This window comes from Rhinoderma darwinii, chromosome 2, assembly GCF_050947455.1.
Source record: "Rhinoderma darwinii isolate aRhiDar2 chromosome 2, aRhiDar2.hap1, whole genome shotgun sequence".
In the NCBI taxonomy this organism is placed as follows: domain Eukaryota; kingdom Metazoa; phylum Chordata; class Amphibia; order Anura; family Rhinodermatidae; genus Rhinoderma; species Rhinoderma darwinii.
Genome location: NC_134688.1, coordinates 16,658,517 through 16,684,187, shown reverse-complemented (window position 1 = coordinate 16,684,187; position 25,671 = coordinate 16,658,517). Strand labels below are relative to the sequence as shown.

At 44.9% G+C, this 25,671-nt stretch overlaps 1 protein-coding gene across 10 annotated transcripts in view; it reads left to right on the top strand.

The window, feature by feature from the left end:
- Positions 1 to 25,671, top strand: part of DLG2 (discs large MAGUK scaffold protein 2) — a 1,355,189-nt gene that overhangs the window by 850,851 nt on the left and 478,667 nt on the right. For all 10 annotated transcript variants that reach the window (XM_075851397.1, XM_075851403.1, XM_075851399.1 and 7 more), the window contains one exon: positions 15,522 to 15,677. In XM_075851397.1, coding sequence (XP_075707512.1) covers positions 15,522 to 15,677 — 156 coding nt within the window. The remainder of the gene's footprint in view (positions 1 to 15,521; positions 15,678 to 25,671) is intronic.

The following is a 25,671-nucleotide window of genomic DNA, read 5'->3' as shown; positions in this document are numbered from 1 at the left end:
CCCCTATATACAAGAATATAACTACTATAATACTGCCCCCTGTGTACAAGAATATAACTACTATAATACTGCCCCCTATATACAAGACTATAACTACTATAATACTGCTCCCTATATACAAGAATATAACTACTATAATACTGCCCCTATATACAAGAATATAACTACTATAATACTGCCCCTATATACAAGAATATAACTACTATAATACTGCCCCTATATACAAGAATATATCTACTATAATACTGCTCCTATATACAAGAATATAACTACTATAATACTGCACCCTATATACAAGAATATAACTACTATAATACTGCCCCTATATACAAGAATATAACTACTATAATACTGCCCCCTATATACAAGAATATAACTACTATAATACTGCCCCCTATATACAAGAGTATAACTACTATAATACTGCTCCTATATACGAGAATATAACTACTATAATACTGCTCCTATATACAAGAATATAACTACTATAATACTGCCCCTATATACAAGAATATAACTACTATAATACTGCCCCCTATATACAAGAATATAACTACTATAATACTGCCTCCTATATACAAGAATATAACTACTATAGTACTGCCCCTATATACAAGAATATAACTACTATAATACTGCCCCTATATACAAGAATATAACTACTAAAACACTGCCTCCTATATACAAGAATATAACTACTATAATACTGCTTCTATATACAAGAATATAGCTACTATAATACTGCCCCTATATACAAGAATATAACTACTATAATACTGCCTCCTATATACAAGAATATAACTACTATAATACTGCCCCTATATACAAGAATATAACTACTATAATACTGCCCCTATATACAAGAATATAACTACTATAATACTGCCCCTATATACAAGAATATAACTACTATAATACTGCCCCCTATATACAAGAATATAACTACTATAATACTGCCCCCTATATACAAGAATATAACTACTATAATACTGCTCCTATATACGAGAATATAACTACTATAATACTGCTCCTATATACAAGAATATAACTACTATAATACTGCCCCTATATACAAGAATATAACTACTATAATACTGCCCCCTATATACAAGAATATAACTACTATAATACTGCCTCCTATATACAAGAATATAACTACTATAATACTGCCCCTATATACAAGAATATAGCTACTATAATACTGCCCCTATATACAAGAATATAACTACTATAATACTGCCTCCTATATACAAGAATATAACTACTATAATACTGCCCCTATATACAAGAATATAACTACTATAATACTGCCCCTATATACAAGAATATAACTACTATAATACTGCCCCTATATACAAGAATATAACTACTATAATACTGCCCCCTATATACAAGAATATAACTATTATTATTTCGTTTCGAATAGTTATTTTTTTTTTCTGTGAGAAGTGTGAAAGAATGGATTGGGGAATTTTTGTTTTCTTTTTAAATGTATTTTTTATGTAATCTACTATCTATTCCTTTATTATCCTTTTGTGCTGCTACTGTGTTTAGCTCACAGAACTTTTTTTTTAGAAAGTTTTAAGTTTTACAAGTATAGAAGTGACTCCAGAGACTACTTTACTCTAATGCCTTATTCAGACGAGTGTTAGGGCATGCCCAGATGTGGCATATTTCTTCCGCAACTGTCTGCATCAATGCCGCACAGAATCTGCGTTGCAGATTCTGTTGCGGATCTGCCCAAAATGTGCAGTAAATTGATGCGGACTGGCGTTGCAGATTCTGTTGCGGATCTGCCCAAAATGTGCAGTAAATTGATGCGGACTGGCCGCTGCATATTGAGGTGAAAGTGCTTCCCTTCTCTCTATCAGTGCAGGATAGAGAGAAGGGACAGCCCTTTCCCTAGTGAAAGTTAAAGAATTTCATACTTACCGGCCGTTGTCTTGGTGACGCGTCCCTCTTTCGGCATTCAGCCCGACCTCCCTGGATGACGCGGCAGTCCATGTGACCGCTGCAGCCTGTGATTGGCCTGTGATTGGCTGCAGCCGTCACATAGACTGAAACGTCATCCCGGGAGGCCGGACTGGAGGAAGAAGCAGGGAGTTCTCGGTAAGTATGAACTTCTATTTTTTTTACAGGTTGCTGTATATTGTGATCGGAAGTCACTGTCCAGGGTGCAGAAACAGTTACTGCCGATCGCTTAACTCTTTCATTACCCTGGACAGTGACTATTTACTGATGTCGCCTAGCAACGCTCCCGTAATTATGGATGCACACACGTAGTCACCCGTAATTATGGGAGCCCCATTGACTTCCTCAGTCTGGCTGTAAACCTAGAAATACATAGGTCCAGCCAGAATGAAGAAATGTCATGTTAGTAAAACCAATACGCTCCGCAGCACACATAACATCTACATAACATCTGCGGACTTCATTGCGGAATTTTGAATCTCCATTGAAGTCAATGGAGAAATTCCGCAATGAGTCCGCAACCAGTCCGCCACAGGTCCGCAACATCCATTGTTTGCTGCGGACACCAAATTCCGCACCGCAACCTATGGTCCGCAGCGGAATTGTCCGCAATGTGCTAACGAACCCAACCACAAAGCTGTGGAAGGCAGTGGAGAAACGGATCCGCTGCGTATTTCAGAGCAATTCCGCTACGTCTGGCCATGCCCTACGACTTGTCCATGTGACGGCCGTTTTTTTTTAACATGTATTTCTATAGGGCTGTTCACAAGGCCATTGTTTTAATGGACCGTGTGAACGGCCCGTGAAAAAATAGGACATGTCCTATTTTTGTCTGTTTTCACGGATCCCTCAGTAGTCTTAAGCCTATGAGGGATCCTTGAAAACGGGTGCAAATCCGCCGTGAAAAATGTTTGAAAAAGGCCTATCACTTCTACAACTATGGATTTGTTGCCACTTGCAGCTTATAGATTTGTGAGCTAAACACTAAGGGTATGTGCACACGTTAACAACCATTACGGCTGAAATTACGGCGCTGTTTTCAGGAGAAAACAGCTCCGTCATTTCAGACGTAATTGCTCGTACTCGCATTTTGCGAGGCGTCATTGACGGCCGTAATTTTGAGCTGTTCTTCATTGAATTCAATGAAAAACGGCTCAAATTACGTCCAAAGAAGTGTCCTGCACTTCTTTGACGAGGCAGTCATTTTACGACGCGAAAATTACAGGTCGTCGGCACAGTACGTCGCCAAACCTATTCAAATGAATGGGCAGATGTTTGCTGATGTATTGGAGGCGTATTTTCAGGCGTAAATCGAGGCATAATACGCCTAGTTTACGCCTGAAAATAGGTCGTGTGAACCCAGCCTTAAAGAGGACCTGTCACTAGTTTAGTCATTCCCCATCTCCTAGATAATCTAATCGGCGCTGTCACACTGATAATTCCAGTGAAAATTGTGTCCCAAAAGGGTTATTATTTTTTAACTTATGAGCTTTTTTCTGAATATGCAAATGAGGCTATACTTGCCAAAGGGGCGGTAACGCTGCTCTTTCTTTGTGGGCGGTGTTTGTGTTTTCTGTATGATGCGGTCCAATCAGCATCATACATGTTCTCCCCCTCCCTGCACAGCGTGATCTCAGCTTAAATCACGAGATCACGCTGTGTTTACATTTCCGGCCGCAGGTCCTTCAGCACGCCGCCTCAGCGCTCTTCCAAGAAGACGGTCCGTGGATGAGACGGTCGATAAGCCGGACCAATGAAAAGAATAGCAGAGACTGAATAGGACAGGAATAGGACCTGTTCTATAATTTGTGGAACGGACACATGGATCCGCAAAAAAAAAAACAGATATGTACAAGGCCCTATAGAAATGAATGGGTCAATGTTCTATCCGTTAAATAAATGGATAGCACACTGAAGAATATCACGGATCTGTGCTTGAGGCCTAACAAATCTCTCCCGTATCTTGGAGTCCAGCCTGGAAATTCGAATACATTGTATCAACCACACAGCTGTGTGAGCAGGTCTGGGCTTGGACAGGTTTTCAGCCTTTATTGTGAACAATAATTTTCCTATTTACTGACCGAAAGCTGAAATCTTAAGAATAATGATGATGAATTAGAACACAAGATATGTTAGAAAGTTTCAGAAGAATTCCTTGGAAACCGAAACCAAAAATAGAAAAATGTCACCTTTACTACTACTATATCACTATGGTCGCTTTGTAATGTTTTTTTATTACATCCTTTTCACCTTATTTTGTAATTACAATGATTTTATATTACAAAATGTATAAAATTCACGAGAAAATAAATTAGAATACATTTTTCTATGGGTCAGAATACTGAAATATATATCGCCGTCTGGTGGACTGATAGAGTATGACAGTTTGTTTATTGTGTTTTTGTTATGGGTGCTTTTATTTTCTTTAGTGAACATTCGTTGATCATGAGGCACTGTGGGTACCATTGTCCTAAATGTCAAGGACAATCGCAAGATTCCCAAAGTGAGAGGTTTCCAAGTGTGTTAGTGCCGCCAAAAGAGACGGCAAAATGCCCCCACTCCCAATTTTATAGGTGGGGAGGAATTTGTAATGCAGTGAGCTCCCTCTAATCGTGGCAGAAAGAAGTTTATCATTTAATTCCTCTTCTCATGAATGGTGCAGAGGGGTTTTCCAGGTAATAGGAACCCCCCCCCCCAAGGACCCATGTACACCACCGTAGAATTCATCCGTAATTACGGTCCGTAATTACTGACCCATTCATTTCTATTGCCCATGGACACCGTCACGTATATTTACAGGAAGGTGTCCACGCCATAGAAAGGCTCCGCAAAAGGTAGGCCATGTCCTATTTTTTCTTTATAATGGGAGCACGGCCCGCAAATGCGGAAGACAGTCCGCGGCGGGTCGTAGACCCAATCACGAACCGGAGGCCCCTAAATCTATAATAATCCATAAATAACTTTAACACTAGATAATGTTTTGCTGCTGGAATATTTTTTGACTACTTAGATAACTCCAGGCAGGTGCATTTATAGAAATCTTAGGGCCCCCAAAGCAAAAGTCAGAATTGCCCCCCCCCCCCATTGCTAGCACCCACCATCATGCTGTAGATCATATGAGTGACTACAGCCCTGATCAGACGCAGGCAGAGGCCAAATACATATTTGCATTCAATGACTCATAGGTAACGTCTTCTCTGACTGGGGTCGCTCACTTTCCCTTTCTGCCATCTGGTCTGGACCGCAATGACGACTTCTCTACGGAGATGACTGCCCAGATGTCTTCTGCTGCTTACTTTTGCTGCAAATGCTCACACTGTGCCCCTGAAAATAACAATATAGCGCCCTTTAATAAAAATGGCCCACACTATGCCCCCGAGTAAAAAATATACTTGACATGTTGCCCCTGAATAAAAACATATCTCACACTGTGGATCTGAATAAAAATATGTCCCACATGGTGCCCCTAAATATAAAATGCCCGAAAGTATGCCCCCATGAATTAAATATATGCTCCACAATTTGCCTCCTGAATAAAAAATATGCCCCACAATATGCACCTTGAGTAAAAATTGCGCAACACTGTGTTGCTGAATAAAAAAATGTGCCACTTAATGTGCTCGTGAATAAAAAAGAAATTCCTGTCAATGTGCCCCTGAAATAAAAGTGCCCCATAATGAAAAGTGCCGCAACCTGCGCCTCCTGATTTAAAATTGGGCAACACTGTGCCCCCTGAACGCCGTTTCCATTGATCCAACTTTCTGCTGACACATACGTAAGAACTGGTCTCTACCGAAGCTGCACAGTCAGCACCATGATGTCATTGTGCTGCACGATTTACAAAGTAAGTGCCATGTGGCAGTGCAGGGAGCCGTAAATGACTCACTTGCAACCTGCACATTTTCAATTGTATCCGTGTCTTAAAGGGGTTTTCCCATGAGAGACATTTATGACATATCCACAGGATATGTCATAATTGTCAGATAGATGTGGGTCCCATATCTAAACCCCGTTCTAGCTTTGTCTGATCTTGCTGACTCCCGGCCACTTTCTGGTTATATATTCGGGAGTTAGGAAAACAGCGTAGCTCAGCGAGTTACGCTGTTTCCATAACTCCCGAACATGTAACCTTTTTCATGGTCGGAATTTAACTCATTCAGCCGCAACACAGAGTGGCTGAACGGGGTTTAGGGGGCCCTGTTCTGGAGATAGGTGCAGGTCCCAGAGGTGCGGGTCCTGTGGATATGTCATAAATGTCTCTCATGGGAAAACCCCTTTAAGGATACAATTGAATCCAGGGGATTGGTCGTCAATAATGGGGCAGGACAGAGCCCCGCTCCCCTGTCCATGGGCCCCATATCAATGGCGTGGTCTGCCTGCATTGAAAGTACACCACTGACTCCATGAGAAATTTATATTCCAAGTGTTTAGGAAGGGCCGCCATCTGGCCGGTAAGTGACCGCCTTGCCCAGTAATTGATACAAGGAGGTTGGTGCCGGTGTTATATTTTTTCTCGGGTGCGTCACTTTGCGTTGCCTGAACACAGGGAAATAAGCGGAAGCTGAACATGTTCGCACGTCACCTTTATGCGAGACATGATGGAGAATGGGGAAATGAGACCTCACCACATTAGCCCACCAGGGATGCCCACATTGATACCTTCCTCCCCTAGACCTAGATGGTATTATCGTAGATCAGCGCTCGTTACTGGGCAGGAAATTTGCCTGTGTAAAAGGTTCTGCTCTAGACCACCGGCGACGCTGAACCTTTCACTGCCCTCGTCCACCAATGATTTTGCCACTGACCTCTTCAATACACTAGACCACCAAGGATGTTAGCATTGATCCCCTCAGTACCTAGGCCACCAGGGAAACTTGTATTAACCCCTTAAAGCCCCTAGATCTGCAGAGATGTTGGTATTAATTCTTCCACAACCCTAGACGCCAGGGATATAAGGTAATACACCGCTTTTTGCATAAAGCCAGACTCCAAAAACCAGCTGTTTTCATCTGCGTGGTGCTTTTTGGTAGTGAAGAAGTCAACCCTTAGTGTAACAAGGGGGGTATGTTGGCGAGACGTTTGCCTATGGTTCTGGGTGCCAGGCGGAGGATGGGGGCAATAAGTGAACCTCTTTTGGCCAGGGTATTTAGATTCAAAGCTAGGGCAGCAAACTGAAACTTCTCGACAGGTGAAGGAAAAACTATCTACAACTCTCCTGCAACAGGACTCAGTTTATGGCAGTCTGTAGTCCACAACTGGCATCCAGATGACCTTTTTTTCCAATAATATTGAGCCGCATGCACACGCTCATAATATGGATCCTTGTTATACAGATTTGTAATATGGCGCCTCAAGCCTGTGAGGAAACAATTGCAGCATGTTACATTGTATGCTATATTACGGAGGTATTCTCTTCTAGAGGAATCGCTCTAGAGGAGAATACGGTGCCGTGTGGAGGCACCATATTGAGGCACAAGATCCTTATGCTATCGTACAGGATTTGTGCAGGATGGTGCCAAAAAAACCAAAACAGAGGCACAATATGAAAATAATAGATCTATCAACAGCAGCCTGTTGACAGTTTCCACTAAAAAAAAAATACAGTGGTGAAGAACTACAGTATAACAAACATGCTACATTCCATTTTCTCCATATACAGTAGAACTTATTGTAGTCAAAGCTGGAGCCTCTTCATACATCTGCCGGCAGGTGTCAATAAACAAGTTGGTGCCTGCTATATCTCTGTATAGACTATAATGGGAAAGAAATGGCAGAGCTATATACTGTATATTTGCAGCTGACATTACATTAAATCGTACATCATGAAGGTCACTAAGGTACCTGGCAGGGCTGGTAAAGTATTAGTATGGTCTGGAACGTACCATTTACTGCTTACTCTGTGTTCTGCTAACATTGATTTGCATGTACTATGTACCGCAGACTCGTGGAGCCCGGCAATTAAATTCTTTTTGATTTCATGGCTCGTGGAATAATCTGTCAAACTGTCAATTCCATGAGGAGTGAATTATATTGGGAGTGCAATTTATTCGCATCTACTTGTTTCATGCAGTTCATTATAGATTCATACATGTTGTTGTAATTTCCTTCCAAGTAATTTTTATGTTATCTGCACAAGGAGCCACAAAGGTTGATGAAGAAAGTTCTAGCAAAACAGAGTAGGGGTTGACCAGTATTACGTAAATAAAGCTTAAAGGGGTTCTCCGCTTAGGGTCCCTTGACAATAAGAAGATCACAAAGTCTCCCCCTGCTGGGACCTCCAGCGATCAGCTGTAATTTGTGGGGAAACTTGGCAGTGAGTGTTGAGTTTCCCTGCAGCGCCATCACAGGGGAAATGAAGCATTACACAGTGCCTATTCAAATGAATGTATTGTCTGTGCAAGGCAGGACAGGACAGGTCCTCTGGAGCAAGAGACGTTCTTTATAACCGCTCTCCACTCTGGCCCCTCTATTAACTAAGAATTACCTAATAGGGGATATGAAAATTGGTTTTCTAAACTCGACAGCCACTTTAATCCATGGATAGTGAGATGTTTTGCAACTTTCTAATGAACTGTGGTTATCAATTCCTCACCATTTTCAATATTTCTGCTAGCTTTCAGTGAATAGAAACAATCTTGTTTGCATTGAGTGGCTGAAAATCTGTCCTTACATAGTCCCAAGGGCACAGCCATAGGGGATGTAGAGATAGTAGTAGCACCCGGGCCGTGAGAAGAAGACACAAGTATTATAAATGGTAAGGTCCTGTTACAGATCTTGCATTGGGGCCCAGGAGCTTCAAGTTTTGGTGTAACTTGGATAATGGATAGCAAGATTGGAGGTTTTCTTCAGTGCACAGTTTGTCATATGTATACACGACTGGAGCCGGGGTTCCAGGGTGAATATCTCTGTGGCAGATGTGAGCATGTTGTTCACCTGGAAGCTCGTATTAGAGATCTGGAGGAGCAGAATGCAACACTGAGGAGGATAGACAATTTTGAGCGGAGCTTGCTGCTCACAGAGCATGCAGTTAGTGGGTTAGAACTGGAGGGTGAAGACATGGGTGAGCAGGATCAGGTAAGTAGCTGGGTTAATGTAGTTAGGGGCAGTAGAAAGGGGTCAAAGACAAGGAAGGCCGATCCGGTTTCTGGCATTCCAAGCAAAATTGCCAGGTTGGGTGATGATGCGAGGGTGTCAGTCTCAGAAAAGGCAGCCCTAGTGGATACTGATCTCCCTAACAGCCGGGAGAACAGCCCAGCTAGTAGTCGGCGGGATGGTAATGCAGGCAAGCCAAGACAATTGATAGTTGTAGGGGATTCTATAATCAGGAAGACGGATAGAATAATTTGTCGCCAAGACCGCCTCAACCGAATGGTTTGCTGTCTCCCTGGTGCCAGGGTTCGGCATGTGGTGGAACGGGTGGACAAATTGCTGGGAGGGGCTGGTGATGATCCAGCTGTCGTGGTCCATGTCGGTACCAACGACAGAATAAATGGTAGGTGGAGGAGCCTTAAGAATAATTTTAAAGAACTAGGCTACAAGCTGAAGGGAAGGACCTCCAAGGTTGTATTCTCAGGAATACTGCCTGTGCCATGCGCATCACAGGAAAGACAGCGGGAGCTTAGGGAGTTAAATGCATGGCTGAAGTCTTGGTGTAGAGGAGAAGGATTTGGGTTCCTAGAGCACTGGGCTGACTTTTCATTGGGGTACAAACTGTATTCTGCAGATGATTTGCACCTAAATGGAAGGGGGTCCGCTGTGCTGGGGGAGAGAATTCTAGCTGGGGTGGCGGAGTATTTAAACTAGGGCTGAGGAGGGAGGTCAATGTAGAAAAAAAAGGGGTAGCCAGGTTAGAGAGGGGTCAGACTATATTGGTGGGGGGAGAAACAGAATGTGGGGAGAGGACTAGACAACAAGATAAGGAGATCCTTTCGTTACAAAACATCAGTGTAAATAAAAAGGACCGATTAATGTCAAATCACATTTCTGATAATAAAAGTGAAAAACTGACAGGCAAGTTAAAGTGTATGTTCACAAATGCCAGAAGTCTAGCAAGCAAAATGGGGGAGCTGGAGGCCTTGATACTGGAAGAAAATATAGATATAGTTGGTGTTGCTGAAACATGGCTGGACTCTTCACATGACTGGGCTGTAAATCTACAGGGTTTTACACTTTTTCGTAAAGACAGGACAAATAGGAAAGGTGGTGGTGTATGTCTGTATGTGAGAAGTGATATGAAGGCGAGTGTGAAAGAGACAATAGTGGGTGAATACTGTGAGGAGGTTGAAACCTTGTGGGTGGAACTAGAATGGGAGGTAAACACTGAAAAAATTACTTTTGGTGTAATCTATAGACCCCCCAATATAACTGAGGAGATGGAAGGTCAGATATATAAACAGATGGAGCGGGCTGCACAGGCGGGTACTGTAGTGATAATGGGAGATTTTAATTTCCGGGATATTAATTGGTGTCATGGTTCGGCTTCAACTGCAAAGGGGAGACATTTCCTCAACCTGTTGCAGGAAAATTTTATGGGCCAGTTTGTGGAAGACCCGACTAGAGGTGAAGCTCTGTTGGATCTGGTCATTTCTAATAATGCAGATCTTGTTGGGAATGTCAATGTTCGTGAAAACCTCGGTAACAGTGATCACAATATAGTTACATTTTACCTATACTGTAAAAAACAAACGCAGGCTGGGAGGGCAAAAACATTTAATTTTAAGAAAGCCAATTTCCCCAGGATGAGGGCTGCAATTCAGGATATAGACTGGGAAGAACTAATGTCAAATAATGGGACAAATGATAAATGGGAGATTTTCAAATCTACTTTGAGTTATTATAGTGCAAAATTTATTCCTACAGGTAATAAGTATAAACGACTCAAATTAAACCCCACATGGCTTACACCTTCTGTGAAAGGGGCAATACATGACAAAAAAAGGGCATTTAAAAAATACAAATCTGAGGGTACAGCTGTAGCCTTTGTAAAATATAAAGAGCTTAATAAAATCTGTAAAAATGTAATAAAATTAGCAAAAATACAAAATGAAAGGCAGGTGGCCAAGGATAGTAAAACAAATCCTAAAAAATTCTTCAAGCATATAAATGCAAAAAAGCCAAGGTCTGAACATGTAGGACCCCTAGATAATGGTAATGGGGAGTTGATCACAGGGGATCAAGAGAAGGCAGAGTTACTAAATGGGTTCTTTAGCTCTGTATATACAACAGAAGAAAGAGCAGCTGATGTAGCCGGTGCCAGTGCTGTTAATATATCAGTTGATATACTGAATTGGATGAATGTAGAGATGGTCCAAGCTAAATTAAATAAAATAAATGTGCACAAGGCTCCGGGACCAGATGGGTTACACCCTAGAATTCTTAAAGAGCTTAGTTCAGTTATTTCTGTCCCCCTTTTCATAATATTCAGAGAATCTCTAGTGACAGGTATAGTGCCAAGGGACTGGCGCAGGGCAAATGTGGTGCCTATTTTCAAAAAGGGCTCTAGGTCTTCCCCGGGTAATTATAGACCAGTAAGCTTAACATCCATCGTGGGGAAAATGTTTGAGGGGCTATTGAGGGACTATATACAGGATTATGTGACAATAAATAGCATTATAAGTGACAGCCAGCACGGTTTTACTAAGGACAGAAGTTGTCAAACTAACCTAATCTGTTTTTATGAAGAGGTGAGCAGAAGTCTAGACAGAGGGGCCGCTGTGGATTTAGTGTTTTTGGACTTTGCAAAGGCATTTGACACTGTCCCCCATAGACGCCTAATGGGTAAATTAAGGACTATAGGTTTAGAAAATATAGTTTGTAATTGGATTGAGAATTGGCTCAAGGACCGTATCCAGAGGGTTGTGGTCAATGATTCCTTCTCTGAATGGTCCCCGGTTATAAGTGGTGTACCCCAGGGTTCAGTGCTGGGACCACTATTATTCAACTTATTTATTAATGATATAGAGGAAGGGATTAATAGCACTATTTCTATTTTTGCAGATGACACCAAGCTATGTAATATAGTTCAGACTATGGAAGATGTTCATGAATTACAGGCAGATTTAAACAAACTAAGTGTTTGGGCGTCCACTTGGCAAATGAAGTTTAATGTAGATAAATGTAAAGTTATGCATCTTGGTACCAACAACCTGCATGCATCATATGTCCTAGGGGGCGCTACACTGGCGGATTCACTTGTTGAGAAGGATCTGGGTGTACTTGTAAATCATAAACTCAATAACAGCATGCAGTGTCAATCAGCTGCTTCAAAGGCCAGCAGGATATTGTCGTGTATTAAAAGAGGCATGGACTCGCGGGGCAGGGATGTAATAATGCCACTTTACAAAGCATTAGTGAGGCCTCATCTAGAATATGCAGTTCAGTTCTGGGCTCCAGTTCATAGAAAGGATGCCCTGGAGTTGGAAAAAATACAAAGAAGAGCAACGAAGCTAATAAGGGGCATGGAGAATTTAAGTTATGAGGAAAGATTGAAAGAATTAAACCTATTTAGCCTTGAAAAAAGACGACTAAGGGGGGACATGATTAACTTATATAAATATATTAATGGCACATACAAAAAATATGGTGAAATCCTGTTCCTTGTAAAACCCCCTCAAAAAACAAGGGGGCACTCCCTCCGTCTGGAGAAAAAAAGGTTCAAGCTGCAGAGGCGACAAGGCTTCTTTACAGTGAGAACTGTGAATTTATGGAATAGCCTACCGCAGGAGCTGGTCACAGCAGGGACAGTAGATGGCTTTAAAAAAGGGTTAGATAATTTCCTAGAACAAAAAAATATTAGCTCCTATGTGTAGAAATTTTTTCTTCCCTTTTCCCTTCCCTTGGTTGAACTTGATGGACATGTGTCTTTTTTCAGCCGTACTAACTATGTAACTATGTAACTATGTAACTATGTAAGTTACGTCTGTGCTTTGTCCTGCTCACATGGCTGAGTGTATGTTACAGTGTATGTTACATAAGCCTTATGAGTTCACACATAGCGGATTTGTTGTGGAAATTTACCACACCAAATCGTGAAGATTAGATTTTGGGGCGGATTTCCCTTTGGAAAACAGCCGCGCTTCTTAAAAATGTATTAAAAAAGTATACTAGACTAACCTCTCATGGCCACCCTTCCCTGGCCCCTACTGGTCCCTGTACACCCGGTGGTGATATGTTGTCACATGTGGTTGCTGCTGCTTGTGATGGTCATCGCTGGAGTACGGTTGTACGGAAACCGGCGTATACAATAAACTGAGTCTATGACGGAGGCCCAACAGTGACCTCCATCACCCACAGGCTACAATGATATCTCTTTAATGGTTACGTCATGAACACTCATGACCCTTTTCATGATTTATCTGTTAAACGGAAACATCATTATAACCTACTGGTGTCGGATGTCACTCTTGGGCATCTGTCACAGCCTCCGTTTAATATGTACGTTGGGAAGCTCCAGTGACGTAACACTCCATATATAGACGTTTATCACTGGAGCTTCCCGATGCAGCAGAGGACACCCAGCCCGTCTGGGATCCAAAAGAGAGCTCGGAGGACGGTTCAGGTGTGAGCAGAAAGGGAACGCCATGACACGCTGTATCTTCGAAGTAGCATCAGTCTCTCTCCGTGCTGCAGTGCTTTATCTCCCAGTATACCCCAACGCGGTGCACCCTTCTCGAAGACCCCAGACCCAAGCTTAGCGATGCTGTCCCCCTAGAAGGCGAACAAGTTCTACTATGCCATTTATATCCACAACTACGGGCCATTGGGGTGCTGGGGAAGCTACGTCACTGCAACTTCCTTGGAGTATGCTCCGTTTCAGGGAAGCTCTAGTGACGTAGCTTCGCCGGCGGAGATAAAACGCAGCGTTGACACCCCGCAGGCCGTGAAACTGCTGCCGATACAATAGTGGAGGAGTCTTCAATAGCCGGCCTGAGGGATGTCCCTTCCAACCTCTATCCAGTAGGACTGGATGAAGCACAACATGTTGATAATGGTGACGATCGCTCACAGCAAACCAAATTCCCGTAGCTGCGGATGTAAGTGGTTTGGTAGAACTTATCCATCTCCTGGCAGGACAGCATCGCTAAACTTTGGTCTGGCATCTTCGATACATGGAGACCGGGGACATCGTGGAGAGAAATACTGGGAGACAAATCACAGCAGCCGCAGCAGTGATGGAAGCCATATAGGGACATCCGTCACCCATAGGTTGTCATGGCATTCGTTAAACGTATTTGTTTTTTTACTGAATGCTGCTAAATAGAATAACATAGTCGTCTGCGCTATTCTATTCAGAAAAAAATGGTATATTTGAAGTATACTACGCCTCCCTCGATATAATGGAACCCTATAGACACGTTTAACAGAGGGCTAAAATGTTTATTTGTCTCGACTTGCGGATTCTGTGGTGGATCTGCACGTTAGGCTCTGTTCACATCTGTGTTCTGTTTTCCGTTGTTCTACTTCGTCAGAGGATCAGAACAACAGGGGAAAATTGAAGCGCCAGATCGGTTGCATGTGGCTCAGTGTTATATGGAGCTGTACTATGCACCCTATAGTCTATAGGACCCCTCTATATCTCCTGATTTCCTATGGTAGCGTACAAAGGGTTATTTATCATAAATCCGACAGAATTTTTTTTTTATGTGCCGTTCCATTGCATGTCATATTCCCATTGCTTCTAGCGCCCTACGGAAGCACCATGGAGCGCCTATAACGCTGTAGTACAGAGCCATAGGTGCCCGAAGTGCCGCCGAACTGGCACCTCGAACAAGGCCGTGCCGCGTGAATGAGCCCCTAAACTGAAAAAGGAGCTTTCATGAATATGATTGGGCGAGAGAGCTCCAAAGCGCTAATTCACATTCAACGCTGGAGAAGAATTGGACCTGTAATTCCAGCTAAATTTAGACACTAAACTAAAACATCTCACAGGATCCTGCGGACAAATCCACATTTTTATTTTTTTACAAGGTTATTGGTTTTAGTGTGAGTCTCGTGTATTTCTTTTTTTTAAGATTGTGACAATCAATTTAAAGGGGCGTCCATTTGACACATTTTTAGAAGTTTGTGTCAACAAGGAAAACTGACAATTTACAGAAAATCTGTTTCAATATGGATGAATTATGGGATTACATCGTCATTTGAGTACATTTTAACTGATAGGCTGAGTTGTTCATATTTCGTAGTAGTGCTGTGCCAAATGTGACGCAAACCTGAACGATGGTACCGTCATTGCACACAAGCCGATGTTCTTTTTGGGAGGCTAAGCTCTTAGATCACGGATGTGCACATGGCATAAATATAGCGTGAACCACATGACATCTAATAAAATTCTATCTGCGTGCTGCCACCACTAGAGGGAGCTAACTGCATAAGTATTTATACAGCTCACATTGAACTCCGTGTTAAATCAGTATGCAATGGGCACCCCCAAGTGGTAAATGCTTTTCCAGTCATAAATAATTGTATTACACAGCTCTTGAAGTGTTATGTCAGAAACGTTTTAAGGACATTATTTACTTTATTGTAACGGTCCTTCCTCTTTTTTACTTTAGGTCTCCAGAGCCTGTATACAGCACTGTCAACAAACTCAGTGACAAAATTTCCTCTCCGAGACACTATTCTCCAGTTGAATGTGACAAAAGCTTCCTTCTCACATCTCCGTATCCTCATTTCCACGGAGGTCTGCTTCCAGAGACTGAAATTTCCAGGTAAGAATCCATAATATAATAATCTATAATACAAGATCCTCCATACTACACCACACAGGAGAGCTGACAGATCCTCTATACTACACCACACAGGAGAACTGACAGCTCCTCTATACTACACCACACACGGGAGCTGACAGCTCCTCTATACTACACCACACAGGAGAACTGACAGATCCTCTATACTATACCACACAGGAGAGCTGACAGATCCTCTATACTACACCACACAGGAGAACTGACAGCTCCTCTATACTACACCACACACGGGAGCTGACAGCTCCTCTATACTACACCACACAGGAGAGCTGACAGATCCTCTATACTACACCACACAGGAGAGCTGACAGATCATCTATACTACACCACACAGGAGAGCTGACAGATCCTCTATACTACACCACACAGGAGAACTAACAGATCCTCTATACTACACCACACAGGAGAGCTGACAGCTCCTCTATACTACACCACACAGGAGAGCTGACAGATCCTCTATACTACACCTCACAGGAGAGGTGAAAGCTCCTGTATACTACACCACACAGGAGAACTGACAGATCCTCTATACTACATCACACAGAACTGACAGATCCTCTATACTGCACTACACAGGAGAGCTGACAGCTCCTCTATACTACACCACACAGCAGAGATGACAGTTCCTATATACTACACCACACAGGAGACCTGACAGCTCCTCTATACTACACCACACAGGACAGCTGACAGCTCCTCTATACTAAACCACACAGGAGAGCTGACAGATCCTCTATACACCACACAGGAGAACTGACAGATCCTCTATACTAAACCACACAGGAGAGCTGACAGATCCTCTATACACCACACAGGGGAGCTGACAGATCCGCTATACTACACCACAAAGGGGAACTGACAGGTCCTCTATACTAAACTACTGTCACGAATGGTCTGTGGACCCACTGGGCCGTACCACTTTGGCGGTATGGCAGCTGGCCAACAGGGCACAGGTAAATGTCTATAGTTCGTATAGGTACCTGTGGGAGCTCGGACAGTAGCAAGGCAGGCTCAGCTGGGACTAGGCAGCAGGTAGACATCAGGTGAGGTGAAGCAGGTCAGGCGTGGTATACAGCACGGCACGACTTTGGCTCAGCACAGTACTCGACCAGGATAGTATGGAATGCAGAGAACAGGAACACACTTTGAGACCATTGCATAGACAAACTAGGGAAACAACAACAACGTTCAGGCATCAAAGCAGGGGGCTGGACCCCTCTTATAGTCCAGGGTATTCACTGACTTTAAGAGTGGGCACGAGCGAGCGCGCGCACCCTACGGATCTGGCTGAGGTGAGTGGAAACGAGCGCCGGCGTCTCATGAGGAGGAGGCTGGGGCCAGCACTTGCCGACTCGTGGCTGCGGCTGTCAGGGGGAGATTGGAGCTGACAGTCCGCAGCCACAGAGAGCTTACATATCCTCTATACTACACCACACAGGAGAACTGACAGATCCACTATACTACTCCACACAGGAGAGCTGACAGATCCTTTATACTATACCACACAGGAGAGCTGACAGATCCTCTATACTACACCACACAGGAGTACTGACAGATCCTCTATACTGCACCACACAGGAGAGCTGAAAGATCCTCTATACTGCACCACACAGGAGAACTGACAGCTCCTCTATTTTACACCACACAGGAGAGCTGACAGATCCTCTATACTACACCACAGAGGAGAACTGAAAACTCCTCTATACTACACCACACAGGAGAGCTGACAGATTCTCTATACTACACCACACAGGAGAGCTGACAGATCCTCTATACTACACCACACAAGAGAGCTAAAAGCTCCTCTATACTACACCACACAGGAGAGCTGACAGATCCTCTATACTATATCACACAGGAGAACTGACAGATACTCTATAGTATACCACACAGAAGAGCAGACATATCCCCTATACTACACCGCACAGGAGAGCTGACAGATCCTCTATACTACACCACACAGGAGAACTGACAGATCCTCTATAATACACCACACAGGAGAGCTGACAGATCCTCTATACTACACCACACAGGAGAACCTCGATACTACACCACACAGGAGAACTGACAGATCCTCTATATTACACCACACAGGAGAGCTGACAGATCCTCTATACTGCACCACACTGGAGAACTGACAGATCCTCTATACTACACCACACAGGAGAGCTGACAGATCCTCTATACTGCACCACACAGAAGAGCTGACAGATCCTCTATACTACACCACACAGGAGAACTGACAGATCCTCTATAATACACCACACAGGAGAGCTGACAGATCCTCTATACTACACCACACAGGAGAGCTGACAGATCCTCTATACTGCACCACACAGAAGAGCTGACAGATCCTCTATACTATATCACACAGGAGAACTGACAGATACTCTATAGTATACCACACAGAAGAGCAGACATATCCCCTATACTACACCACACAGGAGAGCTAACAGATCCTCTATACTACACCGCACAGGAGAGCTGACAGATCCTCTATGCTACACCACACAGGAGAACTGACAGATCCTCTATACTACACCACACAGGAGAACTGACAGCTCCTCTATACTACACCACACACGGGAGCTGACAGCTCCTCTATACTACACCACACAGGAGAACTGACAGATCCTCTATACTATACCACACAGGAGAGCTGACAGATCCTCTATACTACACCACACAGGAGAACTGACAGCTCCTCTATAATACACCACACACGGGAGCTGACAGCTCCTCTATACTACACCACACAGGAGAGCTGACAGATCCTCTATACTACACCACACAGGAGAGCTGACAGATCATCTATACTACACCACACAGGAGAGCTGACAGATCCTCTATACTACACCACACAGGAGAACTAACAGATCCTCTATACTACACCACACAGGAGAGCTGACAGCTCCTCTATACTACACCACACAGGAGAGCTGACAGATCCTCTATACTACACCTCACAGGAGAGGTGAAAGCTCCTGTATACTACACCACACAGGAGAACTGACAGATCCTCTATACTACATCACACAGAACTGACAGATCCTCTATACTGCACTACACAGGAGAGCTGACAGCTCCTCTATACTACACCACACAGCAGAGATGACAGTTCCTATATACTACACCACACAGGAGACCTGACAGCTCCTCTATACTACACCACACAGGACAGCTGACAGCTCCTCTATAGTAAACCACACAGGAGAGCTGACAGATCCTCTATACACCACACAGGAGAACTGACAGATCCTCTATACTAAACCACACAGGAGAGCTGACAGATCCTCTATACACCACACAGGGGAGCTGACAGATCCGCTATACTACACCACAAAGGGGAACTGACAGGTCCTCTATACTAAACTACTGTCACGAATGGTCTGTGGACCCACTGGGCCGTACCACTTTAGCGGTATGGCAGCTGGCCAACAGGGCACAGGTAAATGTCTATAGTTCGTATAGGTACCTGTGGGAGCTCGGACAGTAGCAAGGCAGGCTCAGCTGGGACTAGGCAGCAGGTAGACGTCAGGTGAGGTGAAGCAGGTCAGGCGTGGTATACAGCACGGCACGACTTTGGCTCAGCACAGTACTCGACCAGGATAGTATGGAATGCAGAGAACAGGAGCACACTTTGAGACCATTGCATAGACAAACTAGGGAAACAACAACAACGTTCAGGCATCAAAGCAGGGGGCTGGACCCCTCTTATAGTCCAGGGTATTCACTGACTTTAAGAGTGGGCACGAGCGAGCGCGCGCACCCTACGGATCTGGCTGAGGTGAGTGGAAACGAGCGCCGGCGTCTCATGAGGAGGAGGCTGGGGCCAGCACTTGCCGACTCGTGGCTGCGGCTGTCAGGGGGAGATTGGAGCTGACAGTCCGCAGCCACAGAGAGCTTACATATCCTCTATACTACACCACACAGGAGAACTGACAGATCCACTATACTACTCCACACAGGAGAGCTGACAGATCCTTTATACTATACCACACAGGAGAGCTGACAGATCCTCTATACTACACCACACAGGAGTACTGACAGATCCTCTATACTGCACCACACAGGAGAGCTGAAAGATCCTCTATACTGCACCACACAGGAGAACTGACAGCTCCTCTATTTTACACCACACAGGAGAGCTGACAGATCCTCTATACTACACCACAGAGGAGAACTGAAAACTCCTCTATACTACACCACACAGGAGAGCTGACAGATTCTCTATACTACACCACACAGGAGAGCTGACAGATCCTCTATACTACACCACACAAGAGAGCTAAAAGCTCCTCTATACTACACCACACAGGAGAGCTGACAGATCCTCTATACTATATCACACAGGAGAACTGACAGATACTCTATAGTATACCACACAGAAGAGCAGACATATCCCCTATACTACACCGCACAGGAGAGCTGACAGATCCTCTATACTACACCACACAGGAGAACTGACAGATCCTCTATAATACACCACACAGGAGAGCTGACAGATCCTCTATACTACACCACACAGGAGAACCTCGATACTACACCACACAGGAGAACTGACAGATCCTCTATATTACACCACACAGGAGAGCTGACAGATCCTCTATACTGCACCACACTGGAGAACTGACAGATCCTCTATACTACACCACACAGGAGAGCTGACAGATCCTCTATACTGCACCACACAGAAGAGCTGACAGATCCTCTATACTACACCACACAGGAGAACTGACAGATCCTCTATAATACACCACACAGGAGAGCTGACAGATCCTCTATACTACACCACACAGGAGAGCTGACAGATCCTCTATACTGCACCACACAGAAGAGCTGACAGATCCTCTATACTATATCACACAGGAGAACTGACAGATACTCTATAGTATACCACACAGAAGAGCAGACATATCCCCTATACTACACCACACAGGAGAGCTAACAGATCCTCTATACTACACCGCACAGGAGAGCTGACAGATCCTCTATGCTACACCACACAGGAGAACTGACAGATCCTCTATACTACACCACACAGGAGAACTGACAGCTCCTCTATACTACACCACACACGGGAGCTGACAGCTCCTCTATACTACACCACACAGGAGAACTGACAGATCCTCTATACTATACCACACAGGAGAGCTGACAGATCCTCTATACTACACCACACAGGAGAACTGACAGCTCCTCTATAATACACCACACACGGGAGCTGACAGCTCCTCTATACTACACCACACAGGAGAGCTGACAGATCCTCTATACTACACCACACAGGAGAGCTGACAGATCATCTATACTACACCACACAGGAGAGCTGACAGATCCTCTATACTACACCACACAGGAGAACTAACAGATCCTCTATACTACACCACACAGGAGAGCTGACAGCTCCTCTATACTACACCACACAGGAGAGCTGACAGATCCTCTATACTACACCTCACAGGAGAGGTGAAAGCTCCTGTATACTACACCACACAGGAGAACTGACAGATCCTCTATACTACATCACACAGAACTGACAGATCCTCTATACTGCACTACACAGGAGAGCTGACAGCTCCTCTATACTACACCACACAGCAGAGATGACAGTTCCTATATACTACACCACACAGGAGACCTGACAGCTCCTCTATACTACACCACACAGGACAGCTGACAGCTCCTCTATAGTAAACCACACAGGAGAGCTGACAGATCCTCTATACACCACACAGGAGAACTGACAGATCCTCTATACTAAACCACACAGGAGAGCTGACAGATCCTCTATACACCACACAGGGGAGCTGACAGATCCGCTATACTACACCACAAAGGGGAACTGACAGGTCCTCTATACTAAACTACTGTCACGAATGGTCTGTGGACCCACTGGGCCGTACCACTTTAGCGGTATGGCAGCTGGCCAACAGGGCACAGGTAAATGTCTATAGTTCGTATAGGTACCTGTGGGAGCTCGGACAGTAGCAAGGCAGGCTCAGCTGGGACTAGGCAGCAGGTAGACGTCAGGTGAGGTGAAGCAGGTCAGGCGTGGTATACAGCACGGCACGACTTTGGCTCAGCACAGTACTCGACCAGGATAGTATGGAATGCAGAGAACAGGAGCACACTTTGAGACCATTGCATAGACAAACTAGGGAAACAACAACAACGTTCAGGCATCAAAGCAGGGGGCTGGACCCCTCTTATAGTCCAGGGTATTCACTGACTTTAAGAGTGGGCACGAGCGAGCGCGCGCACCCTACGGATCTGGCTGAGGTGAGTGGAAACGAGCGCCGGCGTCTCATGAGGAGGAGGCTGGGGCCAGCACTTGCCGACTCGTGGCTGCGGCTGTCAGGGGGAGATTGGAGCTGACAGTCCGCAGCCACAGAGAGCTTACATATCCTCTATACTACACCACACAGGAGAACTGACAGATCCACTATACTACTCCACACAGGAGAGCTGACAGATCCTTTATACTATACCACACAGGAGAGCTGACAGATCCTCTATACTACACCACACAGGAGTACTGACAGATCCTCTATACTGCACCACACAGGAGAGCTGAAAGATCCTCTATACTGCACCACACAGGAGAACTGACAGCTCCTCTATTTTACACCACACAGGAGAGCTGACAGATCCTCTATACTACACCACAGAGGAGAACTGAAAACTCCTCTATACTACACCACACAGGAGAGCTGACAGATTCTCTATACTACACCACACAGGAGAGCTGACAGATCCTCTATACTACACCACACAAGAGATCTAAAAGCTCCTCTATACTACACCACACAGGAGAGCTGACAGATCCTCTATACTATATCACACAGGAGAACTGACAGATACTCTATAGTATACCACACAGAAGAGCAGACATATCCCCTATACTACACCGCACAGGAGAGCTGACAGATCCTCTATACTACACCACACAGGAGAACTGACAGATCCTCTATAATACACCACACAGGAGAGCTGACAGATCCTCTATACTACACCACACAGGAGAACCTCGATACTACACCACACAGGAGAACTGACAGATCCTCTATATTACACCACACAGGAGAGCTGACAGATCCTCTATACTGCACCACACTGGAGAACTGACAGATCCTCTATACTACACCACACAGGAGAGCTGACAGATCCTCTATACTGCACCACACAGAAGAGCTGACAGATCCTCTATACTATATCACACAGGAGAACTGACAGATACTCTATAGTATACCACACAGAAGAGCAGACATATCCCCTATACTACACCACACAGGAGAGCTAACAGATCCTCTATACTACACCGCACAGGAGAGCTGACAGATCCTCTATGCTACACCACACAGGAGAACTGACAGATCCTCTATACTACACCACACAGGAGAACTGACAGCTCCTCTATACTACACCACACACGGGAGCTGACAGCTCCTCTATACTACACCTCACAGGAGAGGTGAAAGCTCCTGTATACTACACCACACAGGAGAACTGACAGATCCTCTATACTACATCACACAGAACTGACAGATCCTCTATACCGCACTACACAGGAGAGCTGACAGCTCCTCTATACTACACCACACAGCAGAGATGACAGTTCCTATATACTACACCACACAGGAGACCTGACAGCTCCTCTATACTACACCACACAGGAGACCTGACAGCTCCTCTATACTACACCACACAGGACAGCTGACAGCTCCTCTATACTAAACCACACAGGAGAACTGACAGATACTCTATACTAAACCACACAGGAGAGCTGACAGATCCTCTATACACCACACAGGGGAGCTGACAGATCCGCTATACTACACCACAAAGGGGAACTGACAGGTCCTCTATACTACACCACACAGGAGAGCTGACAGATCCTCTATACTACACCACACAGGAGAACTGACAGCTCCTCTATACTACACCACACACGGGAGCTGACAGCTCCTCTATACTACACCACACAGGAGAACTGACAGATCCTCTATACTATACCACACAGGAGAGCTGACAGATCCTCTATACTACACCACACAGGAGAACTGACAGCTCCTCTATACTAAACCACACACGGGAGCTGACAGCTCCTCTATACTACACCACACAGGAGAGCTGACAGATCCTCTATACTACACCACACAGGAGAGCTGACAGATCATCTATACTACACCACACAGGAGAGCTGACAGATCCTCTATACTACACCACACAGGAGAACTAACAGATCCTCTATACTACACCACACAGGAGAGCTGACAGCTCCTCTATACTACACCACACAGGAGAGCTGACAGATCCTCTATACTACACCTCACAGGAGAGGTGAAAGCTCCTGTATACTACACCACACAGGAGAACTGACAGATCCTCTATACTACATCACACAGAACTGACAGATCCTCTATACTGCACTACACAGGAGAGCTGACAGCTCCTCTATACTACACCACACAGCAGAGATGACAGTTCCTATATACTACACCACACAGGAGACCTGACAGCTCCTCTATACTACACCACACAGGACAGCTGACAGCTCCTCTATAGTAAACCACACAGGAGAGCTGACAGATCCTCTATACACCACACAGGAGAACTGACAGATCCTCTATACTAAACCACACAGGAGAGCTGACAGATCCTCTATACACCACACAGGGGAGCTGACAGATCCGCTATACTACACCACAAAGGGGAACTGACAGGTCCTCTATACTAAACTACTGTCACGAATGGTCTGTGGACCCACTGGGCCGTACCACTTTAGCGGTATGGCAGCTGGCCAACAGGGCACAGGTAAATGTCTATAGTTCGTATAGGTACCTGTGGGAGCTCGGACAGTAGCAAGGCAGGCTCAGCTGGGACTAGGCAGCAGGTAGACGTCAGGTGAGGTGAAGCAGGTCAGGCGTGGTATACAGCACGGCACGACTTTGGCTCAGCACAGTACTCGACCAGGATAGTATGGAATGCAGAGAACAGGAACACACTTTGAGACCATTGCATAGACAAACTAGGGAAACAACAACAACGTTCAGGCATCAAAGCAGGGGGCTGGACCCCTCTTATAGTCCAGGGTATTCACTGACTTTAAGAGTGGGCACGAGCGAGCGCGCGCACCCTATGGATCTGGCTGAGGTGAGTGGAAACGAGCGCCGGCGTCTCCTGAGGAGGAGGCTGGGGCCAGCGCTTGCCGACTCGTGGCTGCGGCTGTCAGGGGGAGATTGGAGCTGACAGTCCGCAGCCACAGAGAGCTTACATATCCTCTATACTACACCACACAGGAGAACTGACAGATCCTCTATACTACTCCACACAGGAGAGCTGACAGATCCTTTATACTATACCACACAGGAGAGCTGACAGATCCTCTATACTACACCACACAGGAGTACTGACAGATCCTCTATACTGCACCACACAGGAGAGCTGAAAGATCCTCTATACTGCACCACACAGGAGAACTGACAGCTCCTCTATTTTACACCACACAGGAGAGCTGACAGATCCTCTATACTACACCACAGAGGAGAACTGAAAGCTCCTCTATACTACACCACACAGGAGAGCTGACAGATTCTCTATACTACACCACACATGAGAGCTGACAGATCCTCTATACTACACCACACAGGAGAGCTAAAAGCTCCTCTATACTACACCACACAGGAGAGCTGACAGATCCTCTATACTATATCACACAGGAGAACTGACAGATACTCTATAGTATACCACACAGAAGAGCAGACATATCCCCTATACTACACCGCACAGGAGAGCTGACAGATCCTCTATACTACACCACACAGGAGAACTGACAGATCCTCTATAATACACCACACAGGAGAGCTGACAGATCCTCTATTCTACACCACACAGGAGAACCTCGATACTACACCACACAGGAGAACTGACAGATCCTCTATATTACACCACA